General features: G+C 45.7%; 1 protein-coding gene across 2 annotated transcripts in view; it reads right to left on the bottom strand.

Annotated features, from left to right (window-relative positions):
* LOC126190750 (junctophilin-1) overlaps positions 1 to 16,788 on the bottom strand; it is a 960,015-nt gene extending 943,227 nt beyond the window's left edge. For both annotated transcript variants that reach the window (XM_049931259.1, XM_049931258.1), the window contains exon 1: positions 16,193 to 16,788. In XM_049931259.1, coding sequence (XP_049787216.1) covers positions 16,193 to 16,500 — 308 coding nt within the window. In that variant the 5' untranslated portion in view covers positions 16,501 to 16,788. The remainder of the gene's footprint in view (positions 1 to 16,192) is intronic.
* Between the last annotated feature and the right edge of the window lie 5,507 nt (positions 16,789 to 22,295).

Genomic DNA, 22,295 nt, shown 5'->3' with positions numbered 1-22,295 from the left:
CAATACGTGTGTTCTGGCCTCGGTAGTCGCAATGAGCGCACAAAATGGGCCCTAAGCGAGAAAAATATTCTGAGAATTGTAGTACAGTATTTGAGGAAAGAAAGATTTTCGTGTGTCTCCTTAGATGGCAAATTTTTCTAATGACAAAAATTTTGTAACTGCTAAGTAGCATTCTTCTGCTGACTTGCATTTATGTTCTGGTTACAGGAACGGTAGGGAAAGATTGCATATACTCAGTGCGGAATAACTGAAAATCTCTTTGGGAAAGTAATAAATATATTTTATCCACAAAAAGTCCCTGAAAAGAAAAACGTGAATGCTGCTAACCAAAAGAGTTCCTAAGAAGTGAGGATGTAAAATAGCGGCTGGCCTTTCATTGGTTATTAAGTACTGTCTCTCAGAATTTATCATCTCTTGCTCGTTTATCAAGTACCCGAACACAAGTGGCGGTGTGATTTTCTGCTATCACTACGCGGTAAATTTCCGATTAGCCCTACCCACGCTACGGGAGAGTTGAAGCAGGAATCTGTCACAAATCACTTCTCTCGTATTATATAAGACAGGATAAGCAGCTCTATTAGACTGCTAGCTGACGATGTTGTGTACAGCAGTGTACTGTTGTTACACGATCTTAAGCAATTGCAGGAAGACTTGGACAAAACTTCCAATTGATGAAATGAATAGCAGCTTCCTTTGAAACTGGATAAAAGAAAGATAAAGCGAATAGAAAGGACTCAATACAACCTAATTACAGGATTATTAGTGAACACCTTGAGCACGTCACATCGTGTCAGTATTTAGTGGTAATATTAAGAAGCGGTACGAAATGCGATGATCGCGTTAAATCGGTATTAGGGAAGGTTCAGGGAAAAGTGCGACTCATCAGTAATGGAAATTGCATACTGTTCCAGTGTTTGCAGGCCTTATCGAGTAGGCATGAGGGCAGGCACCAAACGAATTCATCTACATCTACATCTACATCTACATTTATACTCCGCAAGCCACCCAACGGTGTGTGGCGGAGGGCACTTTACGTGCCACTGTCATTACCTCCCTTTCCTGTTCCAGTCGCGTATGGTTCGCGGGAAGAACGACTGTCTGAAAGCCTCCGTGCGCGCTCTAATCTCTCTAATTTTACATTCGTGATCTCCTCGGGAAGTATAAGTAGGGGGAAGCAATATATTCGATACCTCATCCAGAAACGCACCCTCTCGAAACCTGGCGAGCAAGCTACACCGCGATGCAGAGCGCCTCTCTTGCAGAGTCTGCCACTTGAGTTTGTTAAACATCTCCGTAACGCTATCACGGTTACCAAATAACCCTGTGACGAAACGCGCCGCTCTTCTTTGGATCTTCTCTATCTCCTCCGTCAACCCGATCTGGTACGGATCCCACACTGATGAGCAATACTCAAGTATAGGTCGAACGAGTGTTTTGTAAGCCACCTCCTTTGTTGATGGACTACATTTTCTAAGGACTCTCCCAATGAATCTCAACCTGGTACCCGCCTTCCCAACAATTAATTTTATATGATCATTCCACTTCAAATCGTTCCGCACGCACACTCCCAGATATTTTACAGAAGTAACTGCTACCAGTGTTTGTTCCGCTATCATATAATCATACAATAAAGGATCCTTCTTTCTATGTATTCGCAATACATTACATTTGTCTATGTTAAGGGTCAGTTGCCACTCCCTGCACCAAGTGCCTATCCGCTGCAGATCTTCCTGCATGTCGCTACAATTTTCTAATGCTGCAACTTCTCTGTATACTACAGCATCATCCGCGAAAAGCCGCATGGAACTTCTGACACTATCTACTAGGTCATTTATATATATTCTGATTGGATGAGAAACGGTCAGTATAGACACTGTGCGAAAGTGTAACAGAAAAGCGCGGGGAACTTAAGTGGGAATCAATGGAAGACAGACGATGTAGTTCTAACGAAACTGTACTTGGTAAATTTAGAAAACCTCTACTGGAAGAAGACTGTGCGGCCATTATGCTGAAGTGGGCAACAATGGATAGGTTGTGGTGGCCCGATTGCTTGGCCTGCACGTTCTCTCGACACGAATCAGCTAGACTGCACTGAAGTGACAGAAGTCGTGGGATACGTCCTAATACCACGCCGGACGTCATTTCTCCTGAGCTAGTGCAGCAATTTGACGTGACATGGATTCAACAAGTCGCTGGGAGTCCCCTGCAGAAATACTGAGCCAAATTGCCTCTACAGCCGTCAGTAATTGCTCGAGTGTTACCGGTGCAGGATTTTCTGCAGGAACTGACCTCCCCATTGTGTACCGTAAATGTTCGATAAGATTCATGACGGCAGATCTAGGTGGCCAAACCATTCGCTCGAACTGTCCAGAATGTTCTTAAAACTAACTGCGACAATTGTGATCCTGTGGTGCATTGTCATCCGTAAAAATTCCATCGTTGTTTGGGAACATGACGTCGATGAGTGGCTGCAGATGTACAAATAGTCGAACATAACCAGAGGACCCAGTCTATTGCATATAAACATAGCCAGCACCATTACAGAGCCACCACCAGCATACTCAATGCTTTGTTTACAACTTGGGTCCATGGCTTCGTGGTGTTCAAATGGTTCAAATGGCACTGAGCACTATGGGACTTTGCATCTGATGTCATCAGTCCCCTAGAACTTGGAACTACTTATACCTAACCAACCTAAGGACATCGCACACATCCACGCCCGAGGCAGGATTCGAACCTGCGACCGTAGCGGTCGCGCGGTTGCAGACTGAAGCGCCTAGAACCGCTCGGCCACAACGGACGGCGCTTCGTGGGGTCTGCGCCACACTCAAACACTGCCATCAGCTCTCACCAACTGAAATCGCGACTCATCTGACCAGGCCGCGGTTTTCCAGTCGTCTAGTGTCCATACGATACGGTCACCAGTCTAGGAGAGGCGCTGAACGTAATGCAGTGCTGTTAGCAGAGGTATTCTCGTCAGGCGTCTGCTGCTGTAGTTCATTAACGCCAAATCTCGCTGCAATGTCCTAACGAGGTGCGTTCGCCGCACGTCCCACATCGATTTCTGTCGTTATTTCACACAGTGTTGCTTGTCTGTTAGCATTGACAACTCTGCGCAAACGCCACAGCACTCGATCGTTAAATAAAGGCCGTCCGCCCACTGCATTGTCCGTGGTTAGAGCTAATGCACAAAATGTGGTATTCTCGGCACACTCTCGAAACTGTGTGGATCGCGAAATATTGAATTCCCAGCAATTTCCGAAATGGAATGTCGCCTGCATCTAGCTCGAACTACCATTCAGTCTGTTAATTCCCCTCGTTCGGCCAAAATCACGCCGGAAACCTTTTCACACGAATGACATGACTACAAATGACAGCTCTGCCATTGGATTCCTCTATTATACCTACAGTATGCGGTACTACCGCCATCTGTATGTGTTATATCGCTTTTCCCATGACTTTTGTCACCTCTGTGTATAATACAGATAGCGGAAGATTTCACTTAATAAATTGAAAATAGCTGGAAATTCCTTTTGAAACAGTGAAGTACCTGTTATCTAAAATTGGTGTCTCACAAATAACATCAAATACTGATGCATGAGATTTTTGGTGCTATGAAACAACACAGCCTCAGTGGGCGTACGATATCGGCACCATGCGTACAAAATCCTGAGAATTGCAACACAGTATTTAAGAAAAAACTGTTTTCGTGCGTCTCCTTAGATGTCAAATTTTCCAAATAACCGGAATTTGATATCTGCTAGGTAGTACTATTCTTCCGTTCACTTGAAATTATGTTCTGGTTATACACTGAAGCGATAAAGAAACTCGTATAGGCATGCGTAGTCAAATACAGAGATATGTAAACAGGTGGAATACGGCTCTGCGCTCGGCAACGCCTATATACGACAAAAAGTGTCTGGCGAAGCAGTTAGATTGGTTGCTGCTGCTAGAACTGCAGGTTATCAAGATTTATTCCGTTCTGCGGTCGGCAACGCGTATATAAGACAACGAGTGTCTGGGGCAGTTGTAGATCGGTTACCGCTGCTGCAGTGGCCGGCTGTCAAGATTTAAGAGAGTCAGACCATGGTGTTGCAGTCGGTGCACAAGCGATGGGACAGCATCTCCGAGGTAGCGATGAAGTGGGCATTTTCTCGTGCGACCATTTCACGAGTGTACTGTGAATATCAGGATTTAGGCAAAACATCAAATCTCCGAAATCGCTGCGGCCGGAAAAAGATCCTACAAGAACGGGACCAACGACGGCTGAAGAGTCGTTCAAGTGACAGAAGTCCAACCCTTCCGCAGACTGCTGCAGATTTCAATGTTGAACCATCAACAAGTGTATTCGTGCGAACCATTCAACGAAACATCATCGATACGGGCTTTCGGAGCCGAAGGCCTGCTCATGTATCCTTGATGACTGCACGACACAAGCTTCACGCCTCTCCTGGACCCGTCGACACCGACATTGGACTGTTGATGAGTGGAAACATGTTGCCTGGTCGGACGAATATCGTTTCAGATTGTATCGAGCGGATGGACGCGTACGGGTATGGAGACAACCGCATGAATCCACGGACCCTGCATGTCAGCGGGGGACTGTTCAAGGTGGTGGACGCTCTGTAATGGTGTGGAGCGTGTGCAGTTGGAGTGGTATGGGACCCCTCATATGTCTAGATACGACACTGACAGATGACACGTAGGTAAGCATCCTGTCTGATCACCTGCATCCATTCATGTCGATTGTGCATTCCGACGGACTTGGGCGATTCTAGCAGGACATTGCGACACCCCACACGTCCAGAAATGCTACAGAGTGGCTCCAGGAACACTCTTCTGAGTTTAAACCCTTCTGCTGGCCACTAAACTCCCCAGACATGAACATTATTGAGTATATCCGGGATGCCTTACAATGTGCCTTTCAGAAAAGATCACCATCCCCTTGTACTTACGGACTTACGGACAGCCTTGGAGGATTCATGGTGTCAGTTCCCTCCAGCACTGCTTCAGACATTAGTCGAGTCCATGCCACGTCGTGTTGCGGCACTTGTGTGTGCTTGCGGGGGCCCTACACCATGTTAGGCAGGTGCACTAATTTCTTTGGCATTTCAGTGTAAGAACGATAAGGAAAGATTAGATCTTCTCAGCTCGGAACAACTGAGAACTTCTTTCGGAAAGAAGTGCTGGTGCCAGATGGTTTCTTGTAAGAGAAGGTGTAAAATGGCTGATTGCCATTTGTTAGTTATTACGTGCTGTCTCTCAGAATTTATCATATCTTGCTCTTTTATGGAGTATCTGATCGCCAGTGGCGGCGTGAATTTCTGCTGTCACTAGACGATATATTTCTGATCTTGGGTGACCATGAAAATTTTCTTCATATCTTTATTCGTTTCCGAGATACAGAGATTCAACGTTACCCTACTGGTACACGTAAAATATGCACGTAAAATCCGATGTGGGGCAAAAACATCATCTGCGAACGCCATGTTGTAGTACCGAAGCACATTCAAATTTGTTCGCGTAAAATACGGTCTCGAGTGTAAAAATAGTTTTGCGTTATTTCAGTTCCACATAAATTAACTATCTAAATTTTACTGACCGTATGTCCAGCTGCAGCAGGGGGAAAAGAGGAGAACCAGTGGAAAAATGCTCATGTCGGTGCACAAAAACTGCCAGTGTGTTCCTCTTTATTTAAAAGAGTCTGACTGAAGAGGTGGGTACCAACTGCCACATTCTATGTTCCTCAGTATGTTTAAGTTTTACCAAAAATTTTGGTATGTGAACATATTCTCACTTTCTTGTGCTGGGATAGGAGAAGACAACGACAGTGGCAAAGAGACGAAAAGCAATAAGTAGTGGAAGATAGTACACAGTGGTTTTGTTATAGGAAGAGCGAAGGAGACAATGGAAGTGTGAGAGAAAGAGAAGGAGACAGTGGCAGTGGGACATAGTTGGCAATGACAGAACAGTGCCAGGAAGAGAGTGAAGGAGACAGAGAAAGTGCCTGGGGGGGGGGGGGGGGGAGGGAGTAAGGAGATAGGGAAAATGGAAATGGGTGAGAGCCAGTGATAATGAGAGTATACGGCAATGACAACGAGTAAGAGAGAAAAGACAGCAGCAGGAGGAAGGAATCAGTGAGACATTAGCAGTAAGAGAGAGCAAGAGGGAGACAGTGATAGTACAGGGTGTTTCAAAAATGACCGGTATATTTGAAATGGCAATAAAAACTAAACGAGCAGCGATAGAAATACACCGTTTGTTGCAATATGCTTGGGACAACAGTACATTTTCAGGCGGACAAACTTTCGAAATTACAGTAGTTACAATTTTCAACAACAGATGGCGCTGCAAGTGATGTGAAAGATATAGAAGACAACGCAGTCTGTGGGTGTGCCATTCTGTACGTCGTCTTTCTGCTGTAAGCGTGTGCTGTTCACAACGTGCAAGTGTGCTGTAGACAACATGGTTTATTCCTTAGAACAGAGGATTTTTCTGGTGTTGGAATTTCACCGCCTAGAACACAGTGTTGTTGCAACAAGACGAAGTTTTCAACGGAGGTTTAATGTAACCAAAGGACCGAAAAGCGATACAATAAAGGATCTGTTTGAAACATTTCAACGGACTGGGAACGTGACGGATGAACGTGCTGGAAAGGTAGGGCGACCGCGTACGGCAACCACAGAGGGCAACGCGCAGCTAGTGCAGCAGGTGATCCGACAGCGGCCTCGGGTTTCCGTTCGCCGTGTTGCAGCTGCAGTCCAAATGACGCCAACGTCCACGTATCGTCACATGCGCCAGAGTTTACACCTCTATCCGTACAAAATTCAAACGCGGCAACCCCTCAGCGCCGCTACCATTGCTGCACGAGAGACATTCGCTAACGATATAGTGCACAGGATTGATGACGGCGATATGCATGTGGGCAGCATTTGGTTTACTGACGAAGCTTATTTTTACCTGGACGGCTTCGTCAATAAACAGAACTGTCGCATATGGGGAACCGAAAAGCCCCATGTTGCAGTCCCATCGTCCCTACATCCTAAAAAAGTACTGGTCTGGGCCGACATTTCTTCCAAAGGAATCATTGGCCCATTTTTCAGATCCGAAACGATTACTGCATCGCGCTATCCGGACATTCTTCGTGAATTTGTGGCGGTACAAACTGCCTTAGACGACACTGCGAACACTTCGTGGTTTATGCAAGATGGTGCCCGGCCACATCGCACGGCCGACGTCTTTTATTTCCTGAATGAATATTTCGACGATCGTGTGATTGCTTTGGGCTATCCGAAACATACAGGAGGCGGCGTGGATTGGCCTCCCTATTCGCCAGACATGAACCCCTGTGACTTCTTTCTGTGGGGACATTTGAAAGACCAGGTGTACCGCCAGAATCCAGAAACAATTGAACAGCTGAAGCAGTACATCTCATCTGCATGTGAAGCCATTCCGCCAGACACGTTGTCAAAGGTTTCGGGTAATTTCATTCAGAGACTACGCCATATTATTGCTACGCATGGTGGATATGTGGAAAATATCGTACTATAGAGTTTCCCAGACCGCAGCGCCATCTGTTGTTGAAAATTGTAACTACTGTAATTTCGAAAGTTTGTCTGCCTGAAAATGTACTGTTGTCCCAAGCATATTGCAACAAACGGTGTATTTCTATCGCTGCTCGTTTAGTTTTTATTGCCGTTTCAAATATACCGGTTATTTTTGAAACACCCTGTAACAGGAGACTGTAGTAGTCGGACAGAGCGAAGGGGACTGTGGCTGCGACACAAGAGACAATGACAGAGACACACAAAGAGATAATGAGAAAGTGTGGGACCGAATGGATGAGTGAAAAAGGACAGCGGTGAGTAGATAGGTATGGGTGACTTAGAGCGATGGAAATTAGGTGCGAGCGAGTTACAGTTTTGGGAGCTTGTGGGAGTTTGAGGTAAGCTGGATGTAAAACAGAGCACGAATATGTTCGCATGGCACAGTATTTGGGAAAATTTTTAAAGGCGCTGACGAAGGCAAAATGAGACAGCTGGTATACCACTTTTCGGTCAGATCTTTTAAAGAAACAGGAATATGTTCGCATTTTTTGTGCTCCGATAGAGGCATTTTTCCGTTGGTTCGTAGTATGATGGAAGTATAAATATTTTACATACCAAAATGGCTCTGAGCACTATGGGACTTGACTGCTGAGGTCATCAGTCCTCTAGAACTTAGAACTACTTAAACCTAACTAACCTAAGGACATCACACACATCCATGCCCGACGCAGGATTCGAACCTGCGACCGTAGCGGTCGCGCAGTTCCAGACTGTAGCGCCTAGAACCGCTAGGCCACTCCGGCCGGCTTTACGTAACAGGAAATGAAAAACGAAGCTTACATATGAAAAGTATAGGTACAGAAAAAAATATATGATTTACTTTTTGCTGTTGGGAAGCAACGTTAAATGATAAAAAAGTGAAAGTCGAGTGGATTTAGAAGATTATGTGCACAATGATATCGCCAGAGAAATGGGCATGTCATGTTTAAAAAAAACTGTGAAGATTGATACATTAAAAGTATTAGCATGCTTTCGCTCTAAATGAGTTATATTTTGACGTGGTAGAAGTCTGAAATTGCATGCTGTACCAACAAAAAGGCTGAAGGTTTTTTTTTTTTTTTGATACTGTAAAAATTTAACATTACATAATTACATAACATTAGTAATTACATAAATTAGTCCTCGTAGCTCATCTCATACAAGATAGTCATACGGAGCAATGAAGTAGGGACTTTTAATGGACATATATGAAGAAATACAAATTTACAACCATCTGAAAAAATTCAAGGAAAAGTCGCCCAGGGAGCAATACATTGTTTGGACATTTGCCGGCCGTTATTCAGAACTTTCTTTCAAGATCTCCATAAGTTCATAGTTGTACCTAGCGGTTGTAAACATGCTCTTGTAAACAGGGCACGTTGCGTCCAAGACATTTTATTTCGCCCGCTCACGCTGGAAGACGTCACTTAACACTCTGCATGGACGCACAGTCCACTGCACATGTTTCAGATTTTTACTAGATCTAGAAAAGTGTTTGTAGATTTTTTAATTGATAAAGCGCATAGTTTGAAAATTCTAACACTTCAGGAAATAACTCATTTTAAAGATAAAGCACGCTAATACTTTTAATGTACAGAACTGTACAATTTTCGTAATAATGACTGCCCATTTTTCTTACGATATCATTCGCCACATAACTTTTTAAATCGACCTGACCTTTATTTTTTTTATCATTTGACGTTGCTTCTGAAGAGCACAACGTAGATTTTATATTATTTTTGCACTTATACTGCACGTATGTATGCTTCGGTTTTAGTCTCATCTAATGTAAAAAAAAAAAAAAATACGTCTATAGCCATCATATTATGCGTTAACAATCGCAATTGGAGGGCGACTTGAAAAAGGTCTGGTTGTAATGGCTTTTCATTGATTGAGTACAGTTCCGGAACAATAGGACCATCAGAACACGGAGAAACTAATAATAGTCATTCTTCTGACGCTCAAAACGTGAAGGGGAAAGGGCAGATATTCGATAACAGTGGTAGAGGTACCCTCTGCCATGCACTGTGCAGGAGCATATTGCCGATACAGAAGTAGATATAGACGGCGTGTGCGCCGCTGCTGCTCCCGGGGTTCGCTAGTTGGCCGCCCTGGCCGATTCACCTGGAGCAGCCGGGGTGCAGGTCAGGGCACGTAAACAGACTCGGGTGCGCACACGTGCCCAGCGCGCGGCCATCGCTTCGTGGAACGTATCACACTGCCCGCCGCCATCGCCTGTGAAAGTGGGGGGCACCGATCTCTCACAAGGGAACCTCCCCATCGCACCCCCCTCAGATTTAGTTATAAGTTGGCACAGTGGATGGGCCTTGAAAAACTGTACACAGATCTATCGAGAAAACAGGAAGAAGTTGTATGGAACTATGAAAAAAATAAGCAAAATATACAAACTGAGTAGTCCATGGGTAAGATAAGCAACATCAAGAACATTGTGAGCTGTAGAGCGCCGTGGTCCCGTGGTTAGAGTGAGCAGCTGTAGAACGAGAGGACCGTGGTTCGAGTCTTCCCTCGAGTGAAAATTTTACTTTCTTTATTTTCGCAAAGTCGCGATCTGTCCGTTCATTCATTGACGTCTCTGTTCACTGTAATAAGTTTAGTGTCTGTGTTTTGCGACCGCACCGCAAAACCGTGCGATTAGTAGATGAAAGGACGTGCCTCTCCAATAGGAACCGAAAGCATTTGATCGCAAGGTCATAGGTCAACCGATTCCTCCACAGGAAAACACGTCTGATATATTCTGTACGACACTGGTGACGGCATCTGCGTCACATGATAGGAATATGTTGTCGACCCACCTAACTTGCAGACTTGGCGAATGGGTAAAAAGATTCTTCTACCTTGCCCGATTTAGGTTTTCTTGTGAATGTGATAATCACTCCCACAAAAGTGATGAAAACTTAAGAGTTTGTCACACAAACTGCAACAAATGAATGCAACAGTTTCACAGTTTCCCCTGTGCTCTGTCAAAACATATGTTTTCTACGTTTTCAAATGTTTCCGTGTGTAGACCGTCAAATCCTGCATATGTCCAGGCAAATCTGAACATGTCCTGGAATTTTGGAGAGCGAAGTTGATTATGTGTGAGTGCCTGAACTTTGATAAGTGCCTGAAAATAAAAAATTGAACTTTTCACTCGAGAGAAGACTTGAACCATGGACCTTTCGTTCCGCAACTGCTCACGCTAACCACGGGACCATGGCGCTCGTATGCTCCCACGTTCCTTGATGTTGCACACGTTGCACATGGACTACTCAGTTTGTATATTTTGGTTATTTTTTCATAGTTCCACACAAGTTCTTCCTGTTTTCTCGATTGATCTGTGTTCAGTTTTTCAAGGCCTATCGCTGTGCCAACTTATAACTAAATCTGAGGGGTGTGCGATGGGGAGGTTCCCTTGTCAGTACCCGGATGTCGAAATGCGGTTGTCTGACACTGACGGCCACTGAACCTCGTATCTCGTTTCTCGCCTGTCTACACTGTGATGGCCACGGAGTACAACGCAAGAGGAATAAATTCCAACTCTGTGCTCACATGAGTTCGCTACACTGTGAATACCAAATTTTATAGAGCACAACAAAATTAAGCATTTCGGATTAGTGCAAAATACATTGTGACAGCTATGTTGAATCATTTGAAAACCCTATTGTGACCAAAAAATTGATAGACAGACCAGAAAACTTGATTCTATTTATTTCACATATGTTTTACGTAGACATACCGTTGACTTGTATAACAACGCCGTTAGGAGCAGTAGAAATCGAGAAATTAGATATTGTATTAGGCAAGCCTTTAAGTATAAATAATTCGTAAAAGCAAGCGTAATGAGCAATGCATACGCCAACTGAACCATGTTGACATTACTTCCCCAGGCATGTTCCTACTGACAATAAAAATTACGAATGAACTAAGCAAGCAAATGAACTAATCAGCTGGCCAAGCGGTTAAAGGCGCTACAGTCTGGAACCGCGCGGCCGCTACGGTCGCAGGTTCGAATCCTGCCTCGGGCATGGATGTGTGTGCTGTCCTTAGGTTAGTTAGGTTTAAGTAGTTCTAAGTTCTAGGGGACTGATAACCTTAGAAGTTAAGTCCCATAGTGCTCAGAGCCATTTGAACCATTTTTTGAACTAATCAGCAAGTATAAACCGATATTAAAATGTGCATGGGCGCCTACTTCTTAATCTAAAACGAAACACATTTTTGGGTTCTCAGTACCTCAAGTGAAAGACTGCTTACCACAGTTTACATTGCGACTTAAGAGAGTCATTGACAGGCCTCTTAAAAATAAGAGAATATGTTTTTCTCAACAGGGTATTAAATACAGAGATTTCAGGACGATTATTTGTGTTTCTGGGTATAACGTGTGTGGGTGACAGGAAGAACTTCCTGCCACATTCTACCACCAACATGGCAAATCCGGATTAACATGCAGTTACGGGATGATGCCACGAAAAGAGAGAAGCGCTTGACAAATATCTGCAGCCTCTCAGACATCACTAGTAATAATCAGTGGAAATCGAAAAATAACACATCAGTGTTCCGTTGGTGTGTACAGTGAGACACCGTGACCATACGCACAATTCATTTTGATTGTCTCACTGAAGGGAAGCAGGCACATGCACACACAAACGCAAGCACGCACACACACACACACACACACACACACACACACACACACAAACACAAACAAAAGCGCGCGCGTGCGCTTGCATGCACGCACTCGCACGTAGGCATGCATACATATGCACACACCCGGACATCGATACAAACACACTACGTCTACATGGGTTCCCAAATCCGGTTTTCTTTAAATCGATTTCCCAGTCACGTTTCTGGGTGGTTGAGTAAACACGCGCATATTAATTATGGAAATGCGGTTTTGGGTACAGGACTTCATCTTCCGCAGCCGATTTGTGACACCATGTAAAGCCGGCAGGTGTGGCCGTGCGGTTCTACGCGCTTCAGTCTGGAACCGCGTGACCGCTACGGTCGCAGGTTCGAATCCTGCCTCGGGCATCGATGTGTGTGCTGTCCTTAGGTTAGTTAGGTTTAAGTATTTCTAAGTTCTAGGGGACTGATGACCACAGATGTTAAGTCCCATAGTGCTCTGAGCCATTTTGAACACCATGTAAACGCTCCATCGCATTGTGTTGTCGCTTTGCTAGTTGGGTTTTAGACTCTTGGTGAATTGGACTGAGTGAAAGAAGAGGACAAACACTGAACTGACCACGAAGTTATTAATTTGTTTTACTTAATCAGCGGGGAGCACATAGTTTCTTTATGAGATGGAAGGAGATACACGAATAGTGACATATTCACTTAAAAAATTAGTAACATCGGAGTGCTTGGCGACAACCCAGTATGTTGTGAAGCAAACTAATTTATAAATTGCTGTACCCGGTGTCGCTTTTAGTGGCACACAAACGTTGCCTGGTACCAAAACATTCGATAATTATGCACAGAATTAGGAATGTGTCTTTACTTGTGAACAAGTTTGCTAGATATACCGAGTCTCCAAAACGTTGGAAAGTGATGGTGTTCGACCAGTTATCACCTCGCACTTTTTCCACAAATCGTGTGGTACAGGCGGCAACGACACCCATACGATAGGGGGTGAGGTAGAACAGGGGGTATCGAGTGCTTTTAATATTTTGGAAGAGGAATGCTGACTTGTAAGTAGCCATAAACAACTTCCAGTTCTAAGCCTGTTAAAAATTTGCTTAAGACCGACTTTTAAATCATTTTCTTGAAAGAGAAACACGTGACTACACTATATTCTTTCCTTTCCCTGAGAGCTAGGCGGTGCAGCGCCACACACCCCGCCCCCCTCGCGCCACCCCATCCCTCCTCCCCCTTCCTTGACCTCGTGTATGGGCATCGTTGACAGCTGGTAATAATTAAACAGTTTTGCACTTATTTATTGGTGTCGAGAGAATTATTATACTTCTTTTCCTGAACAGTTTCCCGGCGCTTGGCGTAAAGACCTCACGGCATCGATAAGGAATTCGTACTGCCCGTTTATTAAAATTTTTACAAAGGTACTGGCTACCTCATTTTCTCGTACTGGAAAAAGCAGAATATCTGATTAACACCGTTTATGTAAAACAACTGACGATCGGAGAAACGATATTTGTTGACGTAAGAGCGAAAATCGAGAGCTATGGAATTCGGTTTTCGTCTTCCGTAAGCAGTATAAACGTCTCGACAAATCGAAGTTGCACAGTCCTTTCCTTTCAGTCGGAACGTCACCTGGATGGCACCTGTAGCTCGGAAAATATTAGGTGAGTCAGCCTTTGCTGGGAGAGTGGCGTTGCTAGGAGACAGGTAGTAGGCTGGCTGTATCGCAAGCGCTGCCCGCGGCGCCTGCGTTTATTTATACGACAAGCGGGCGAGCCACCGGCGCAGACCTATTTCTGGGCGCGGTATTCCTCTTGTACCGCGAATATTTATTTTAATCGCTGCGCCGTTCCGTCTGCTGGCCCTATAGTATTGTAGCCGCCTTGCCTATAACGCGGCCACCTTCCCGCGCTCTGCTCTGTGGGCCGGCGCTCGGCGAAAGGAATTGTTGTTACCCTCGTCGACTGAGGCTTCATCCTATCAACGGTCAGCTGTGAAGACAGTGATCGGTGACTCCTAATTATACTTGTTATGCGTGCAGACTGCTGAGAATCGTCAGCTGCGCACTTGTATCTAAGTCATTAATTCAATCGGAAAAAATTCCCCAAGTTAAAAGAATGCCTGCGAAATTGCTGCACTGTGTTTCCCTCCACTTTCATCCGCTGTAGTTGCCATACGTCGATCGTATACGAATTATCACATAATCTCGATGTTCCCTGAGAATGTCTTCATGCCTGAGCATACATTCTCTTGAAACGTATCTCCTAAGAAAAATGACCCAAAGTACAACACGAACAGATATTGAAAGCATATCGAAATAAGCCATGAATTATAAATTCTCAAGAAGAAGTAATGTAGGAGGTCCTAGAAAACGGTGAACTTTTCAGTCGGATCAGAGCAGTCGACCTTATCCACGATACTGGTGAAAGTCTTGTCGATTCGACACTGCTCTACCTGTTATTGTCGCTAACAACCATCACTGTATTCGACAGTTAACCGGGGAACAGTTCTGCGTTCTGTGTTCTCACATTAACTTCATCATATGTTCCTCGTGCTATGGCAGCTAGCTAGTGGAGTCGTCCCATTCCATGAATTCCGAGCCTAGTGATCTTTGAATGCGTCATTTAAAGGGAACAACTACAACAGCACTCGTGTAACTAAAACCACTGCTCTCATTATGTATGGTTTGCACGTGCGACAGAGATGTTGCATGTGCCGTAGCATCTTTGCCTTACTTTGACATGCAGTAATATCCTCGGCAGCTGTTGCTGCTTCTGTTATTGTTTAATGAATATTAAAATCGGTTTCTTTGGAAATGCTGCTCTACTTTTATCTCGGCAACGAAAGCGTTGGGAATAGCTTGTGAGATTTGCTTAAATAATCTGGCCAGTTCTCATGTCGAATGAGTTCTTAAAGTTACAGAACAAGCCGAATGCAGCACAATTCAAGTGAGATCTGAACCGCGATGGCGTGCAGCATGTATCTTGTATTGCAGCTTTCAAGCGGGAAAAAAATAACTATTCCAGCAGTTGATCGACGAACAAACCAGAGCAGGTAATTGAAAATGCTGAGAAAGGGGTGTCGAGCAATGTTTTGACCACTGGAGACAAACTACGGAGTATGATCTCTGAGACGACGAGGAATAAACGTCTAATGTGCATAGATCTACAACTGTGTCGTTCCCGTGCGAGAGACCATTTTATTCGTGTGATGCAGTACATTCCGGTGGAGGGTACGGTGAAGGTCCATACCAGAGGTGGCCATGTTCCTCAAGACCTTCTTTAAGCTCTGAGAGATGGTCGCCTCTTACGGCACCTGACTGGCGATATGCATCTTCCTGTACCGGAGGATACACTCTCTGTCTTTTTGGACACAGTAACCGTGGCTGTTAGATGAGGATGCCCTCTCTAGCAAAGAGGACGCCCTATCTGGCAAAGACCGACGCCGTGACGTACAGTACAGCCCGATACACCGAATAAATAAGATGGCCTATTGCAGGAAAAGGACGCATATCATCATTGGAGTTTATTTGATCATTATTGCCTGAACGATCGGGTCTAGAGGTTTGTCCGCGTCGTTCAAAATCACTCCGCATAGAGCACGGTGCCAAACTGATGTCGACCACCTTCCTACATTCCCCGTGCGAACACTTTGTGGGATTCGAGCGTCTGGTGTTTCCGATGAGACGGTAGTGGGGTGCAACACAAACTGGACTGCCAGCAGGTGGTGCTGCGCCAGTTTTTCTCCTCCGAGGACGTCCTTCAACAATGCCGCCTGCCTGCACAAGTGGTCCGTCACACGACAATCAATCAACCGGAACTCCTCGCGAGCTGCAGCTCGGGGGCGCCGGCTGGCGTCCCGCAACAGGTTGAAGGTAGGAGGGTCGGCAGCCGGCGGCCCGGCAGACACAGCACACGCACACAGGCACAGGCGCAGCCACACAACACATTGGGGTGGGCGGGGCGGGGCGTTACCTGGGCCAGGTGTACACGCCGGACACCTCGAAGCCGTAGTGCCACGAGCCGGCGTAGGCGCCCTGCCCCTTGGGGCCGGTGCAGACGCCGTGGCCGTGCGCCTTGCCGTCCTCCCAGCCGCCGCAGTACGTCCCGCCGTCGTCGAAGTCGAAGCGGCCGCCGTTCACCATGGTCTTGGTCGTGGTGGCGGTGCCGGTGGCGCCCGTCGACGCGGGAGACGCGTTCACAGCCGCCGCCGCCGGCGCCGCCCCCGGCGCGGCCGCCCCCTGGCCGGCGGCGGCGCTGCCCACCTGGTTCGCCTGTTGCATTCCGTTACTTTAGTTCCTACCGCTCGTGGACGACTGCTGCGGACGCTAGGTCTTCTTCCGTACGACCTTCCGTTCCCAGGAAAAAAAAAAAAGAAAAACGGGCCAACTGAAGAGGGAGATCGGGCGGCAGCGCTAGAGGTATCACCGTTGCCAGCACGTATGGCTGCCCATATTCGTGGCGGTGACAGAGTCGGTCGGTCGCTCGGCTCGCACTCGCGGCACCCGCGGATCAGCTGGCCATGCCAACGGCGCGCGCCCCGCACTGGCGATGGCGCCGAGTGCCGACCGCCCGCCCGGCTAAACTCGGCCGCGCGCCGCCCGCCTGCCGCCGGCACGCGGTTCCACCGGCTGCCGCGCGGCGCGCTGCCGAGCGCCGAGTAGCCGCGCGCGCTGCTAGGTGGCGCGTCGGACGCGGTGCAGCAGGGCGACAACGGAGGCGCCACCGCTTCAGTGCGGCGTGCGTACTGCTTGTCGTGTTGTGGAGCAGATGTCGCTGCGGGAATAGGTTTAGCTTCAGTACTAGAGATGGGCAAACTGAAACACGTAACTGTTTCGAAACAAATGAAACAGTACAATGTAATGTTTCGATACGCTGTTTCGAAACAGTGAAACAGTTTGTGTTTTGTAATCTAATAAACCTACACATTTTATCATCTTGAATGTCTACTGTATAAGTATGTACATATAAACACAAATGAGGTGCGATAGCGCTCATCATAGCGCAGAAAGTATGAAACTATCACTTAGGCGTCTTGGCAGTTTCGTATTTCCTGCAGCAAATGCGCTGCTTTCGTGTCGTGTGGCTTTCATACTTTTCAATTGGCTGAGGACAGCCATAGCTGAAGACAGAAGAACCACCACGAACGGAACTTTAGATGGGAGCAAACTGCAGAAACAACGGATATGCTATAGGGATTCCCACATTCCGTTAGAATGGGTAATATACCCATTCTGCTAATTTCCATGCACACAAAGGGAATCATTGTGGATAATAGGCACAGTGACTATAGACTCACAAATAACGTCAAATAATTCGAATAAATAACAAAATATAACAAAAAAAATTTTGTCTTGCAAGGTGTTTCGAACCGTTACTACAAATTCACCATGCTTCCCAGCCATTCCCGTTCACCAATACACTATCAGTGATATGTTAAACAGATTGCTTGCAATTATACCTACATCAAATTTATGTATATGTCTAATAACTGTCACTCTACGCCTTTTTTTATTCAAAATGTTGTAGGCTTACTTGCGTTTCTTAATATGATTACTGTACATGAAGAGAGAAGCGTATGTTATCAAAAAGCGTAATTTAACTGAATGATTTTCACATATTTATTATTTTGAATATGAGTAGTATGCGTTGTTTTATTGCTTGGTTAGTGTTTATAAAGCAGATTTTACGCCATTTCGGAATATGACAGTCCGCTAGAAACGAAGCTTTATTTTCGGATACCTTAAGCTCCATGCTATTGCTTGTCAAAAAGATTTCGACACTCTTAAAGTGTTTCATGAAGTGGTATGTTGTGTTTCAGTACCTGTGCCGAGCCCGAATCTCGTCCGACAAAGAGCGGAATGAAACATCACTGTTTCGATACAATTAGTCCGTTCTAAGCATCAAACCAGTCTCAGGACTGAAGACAACAACAACAGCAACAAGCACAGGTGGACTGAAACAGCCTTATTTTGAAACAACGATACAGTTTCTGTGTCTGGCTCGAGCTCGAATCTGGTCTGGTTATCCGAGACAAGGGGGGAATGAAACACCATTGTTTCGAAACAGTGAACCACAGCCGTTCCGAAACACTGAACAGTTCCACGTATCGATACACTGTATTGAAACATAGAAACAGTGGCCAAGTCTACTCAGTACAGCCTCGTCGCTGTCGTGGTCGGCGGTAGCTTCTACATTTCAACTGTTTAAGTCGCTAACAACCCTCTGTTGCATTGTGCCCAGTTTTTATGTGAAGTGTCTAACAACCCTACCACAACAAAGGTCAAAATTTAATAATGATTGTGGTGTTGCTCACGCTGTTAAATACTGCATTTTCGGGCAACAACAATGTTATTATATGGCAGGTGTCATTAGAGCACAGTTAATAAAGTCATTTCATGTAATAATGACTAAACTAGGCACTCATCTTTTCGTGTTTCCCACGCTGGTCTCGTTGTAAAATCATGGCTCAATCGTCGAAAATCTAGGTGGTGATGATTCCAAGCTCGGGTGCAAAGAGGCCTAGGTTTTATTCCGCTATATCCAAAAGTTTTGTAGATGCGCTTCACAAACCACTCTTGAAGATTAAACCTTTCAAAGTTAGCACAATGGTGATATAAAAAAATAATCAGCACTCCGAATTTAAGTTACACTTCCTTTTTATTGCTTTTGTTGCAATATCACGCAACACACAAAACATCACTTCACAATACAAAACATACTTGAAAACATCTTCCTCACTGTTAAAGTTCACATTTTATAAGCTGACTACAATATGCGTCTTTCCAACATGACGTCCAAGACTTGACTTTCTCAAGGTCCGACTCTCTAACTAACTAATAATCGCTTACGCGCCCAAAAATCAGAGTTACAAGTACATCAAAGATCATAGTGACAAAAGAAACAATACACATAAGAATAATATCTTTGCAATACAAACATATCGATGTATCAAAGTACCTCTACATTAATGAAATCAAATCTGAATGTTGTCTCAGAAATATGTCAACTACTTTACAGAAACACAGTAGAATATTGCTGGTATCGAGAGGTTGAGGTGAGGTGCCGTAATGGTTACGTAATTCAAGTACCATTACACGTCGATACACTGTGTTCATCGTAAGAATAAACCTGATGTAAACATTAAACCATGTATTCTTCCCCGTTTGCTTGAACTTCATTGCATTTCGTTTAACGTGGAGCTTTAGCCAAGCTGTCTCGAATACAGTCAAGTACCATAATGGGGATAAGTTCGTGGTGTACATTAGGAGCTCGTCGACTCAGAGATGTTCCGTGCAACAGCTTTACCGACGCAGTCAACTTGGACAGCACTGGCCAGCCAGCTAATCCAACTAACGTGTACTGATGATGTGTACAGTTGCAGATAAGACGAGAAAAAAGAAACGAGCGGAGAAACAATATACACTCCTGGAAATTGAAATAAGAACACCGTGAATTCATTGTCCCAGGAAGGGGAAACTTTATTGACACATTTCTGGGGTCAGATACATCACATGATCACACTGACAGAGACACAGGCAACAGAGCATGCACAATGTCGGCACTAGTACAGTGTATATCCACCTTTCGCAGCAATGCAGGCTGCTATTCTCCAATAGAGACGATCGTAGAGATGCTGGATGTAGTCCTGTGGAACGGCTTGCCATGCCATTTCCACCTGGCGCCTCAGTTGGACCAGGGTTCGTGCTGGACGTGCAGACCGCGTGAGACGACGCTTCATCCAGTCCCAAACATGCTCAATGGGGGACAGATCCGGAGATCTTGCTGGCCAGGGTAGTTGACTTACACCTTCTAGAGCACGTTGGGTGGCACGGGATACATGCGGACGTGCATTGTCCTGTTGGAACAGTAAGTTCCCTTGCCGGTCTAGGAATAGTAGAACGATGGGTTCGATGACGGTTTGGATGTACCGTGCACTATTCAGTGTCCCCTCGACGATCACCAGTGGTGTACGGCCAGTGTAGGAGATCGCTCCCCACACCATGATGCCGGGTGTTGGCCCTGTGTGCCTCGGTCGTATGCAGTCCTGATTGTGGCGCTCACCTGCACGGCGCCAAACACGCATACGACCATCATTGGCACCAAGGCAGAAGCGACTCTCATCGCTGAAGACGACACGTCTCCATTCGTCCCTCCATTCACGCCTGTCGCGACACCACTGGAGGCGGGCTGCACGATGTTGGGGCGTGAGCGGAAGACGGCCTAACGGTGTGCGGGACCGTAGCCCAGCTTCATGGAGACGGTTGCGAATGGTCCTATCCGATACCCCAGGAGCAACAGTGTCCCTAATTTGCTGGGAAGTGGCGGTGCGGTCCCCTACGGCACTGCGTAGGATCCTACGGTCTTGGCGTGCATCCGTGCGTCGCTGCGGTCCGGTCCCAGGTCGACGGGCACGTGCACCTTCCGCCGACCACTGGCGACAACATCGATGTACTGTGGAGACCTCACGCCCCACGTGTTGAGCAATTCGGCGGTACGTCCACCCGGCCTCCCGCATGCCCACTATACGCCCTCGCTCAAAGTCCGTCAACTGCACATACGGTTCACGTCCACGCTGTCGCGGCATGCTACCAGTGTTAAAGACTGCGATGGAGCTCCGTATGCCACGGCAAACTGGCTGACACTGACGGCGGCGGTGCACAAATGCTGCGCAGCTAGCGCCATTCGACGGCCAACACCGCGGTTCCTGGTGTGTCCGCTGTGCCGTGCGTGTGATCATTGCTTGTAGAGCCCTCTCGCAGTGTCCGGTGCAAGTATGGTGGGTCTGACACACCGGTGTCAATGTGTTCTTTTTTCCATTTCCAGGAGTGTAGTTTCGAATGTCATTGCATTATTAAATTGAGTGAAAGAATATGGGGTATAACTCCGGCAATCCACCTCTTACGTGACCACATGGAAAATATAACATACTCTCGTTCTTAGCTAACATCGTAATTAAAAACAAGAGTTACGAGAATTCCTAACTTAAATAGGGGTTTACTTTCCTGCGTGAGCTGCGATGTTCCTTCAAAGAATTCCGAAACATTGGTAACTGGTATACCAAATAGGTTCCCTTCAGAGTATGCTGATGCATTAGCTCCATACATTGGTAACTGGTATACCAAATAGGTTCCCTTCAGAGTATGCTGATGCATTAGCTCCATACTTAACAATCATATACGACGAAAGATCCGTACCCAAAGACTGGAAAGTTGCACAGGTCACACCAATATTCAAGAAAGGTCGTAGGAGTAATCCACTAAATTACAGGCCCATATCGTTTACGTCGATAAGCAGCAGGATTTTAGAACACATATTGTGTACGAACATTATGAATTACCTCGAAGGAAACGGTCTATTGACATACAGTCAACATGGGTTTAGAAAACATCGATCCTGTGAAACACAACTATCTCTTTATTCACATGAAGTGCTGAGTGCTATTGACAAGGGATTTCAGATCGATTCCGTATTCCTGGATTTCCGGAAGGCTTTTGACACTGTACCACACAAGCGGCTCGTAGTAAAATTGCGTGCTTATGGAATATCGTCTCCAGTTATGTGACTGGATTTGCGATTTCCTGTGAGAGAGGTCACAGTTCGTAGTAACTGACAAAAAGTCATCGTATAAAACAGAAGTGATTTCTGGCTTTCCTCAGGGTAGTGTTATAGGCCCTTTGCTGTTCATTATCTATATAAACGAGTTGGGAGACAATCTGAGCAGCCGTCTTCGGTTGTTTGCAGATGACGCTGTCGTTTATCGACTAATAAAGTCATCAGAGAATCAAAACAAACTGCAAAACTATTTACAAAAATATCTGAATGGTGCGAAAAGTGGCAGTTGACCCTAAATAACGAAAAGTGCGAGGTCATCCACATGAGTCCTAAAAGGAACTCGTTAAACTTTGGTTATACGATAAATCAGTCTAATCTAAAAGCCGTAAATTCAACTAAATACCTAGGTATTACAATTACAAACAACTTAAAATGGAAAGAACACATAGAAAATGTTGTGGAGAAGGCTAACCAAACGCAGCGTTTTATTGGCAGGACACTTAGAAAATGTAACAGTATGGGG

The sequence above is a fragment of the Schistocerca cancellata genome, chromosome 6, assembly GCF_023864275.1.
Source record: "Schistocerca cancellata isolate TAMUIC-IGC-003103 chromosome 6, iqSchCanc2.1, whole genome shotgun sequence".
Classification (NCBI taxonomy): domain Eukaryota; kingdom Metazoa; phylum Arthropoda; class Insecta; order Orthoptera; family Acrididae; genus Schistocerca; species Schistocerca cancellata.
Note: the sequence above shows the minus strand (reverse complement) of the source record. Positions and strands in the feature narration are given on the sequence as shown.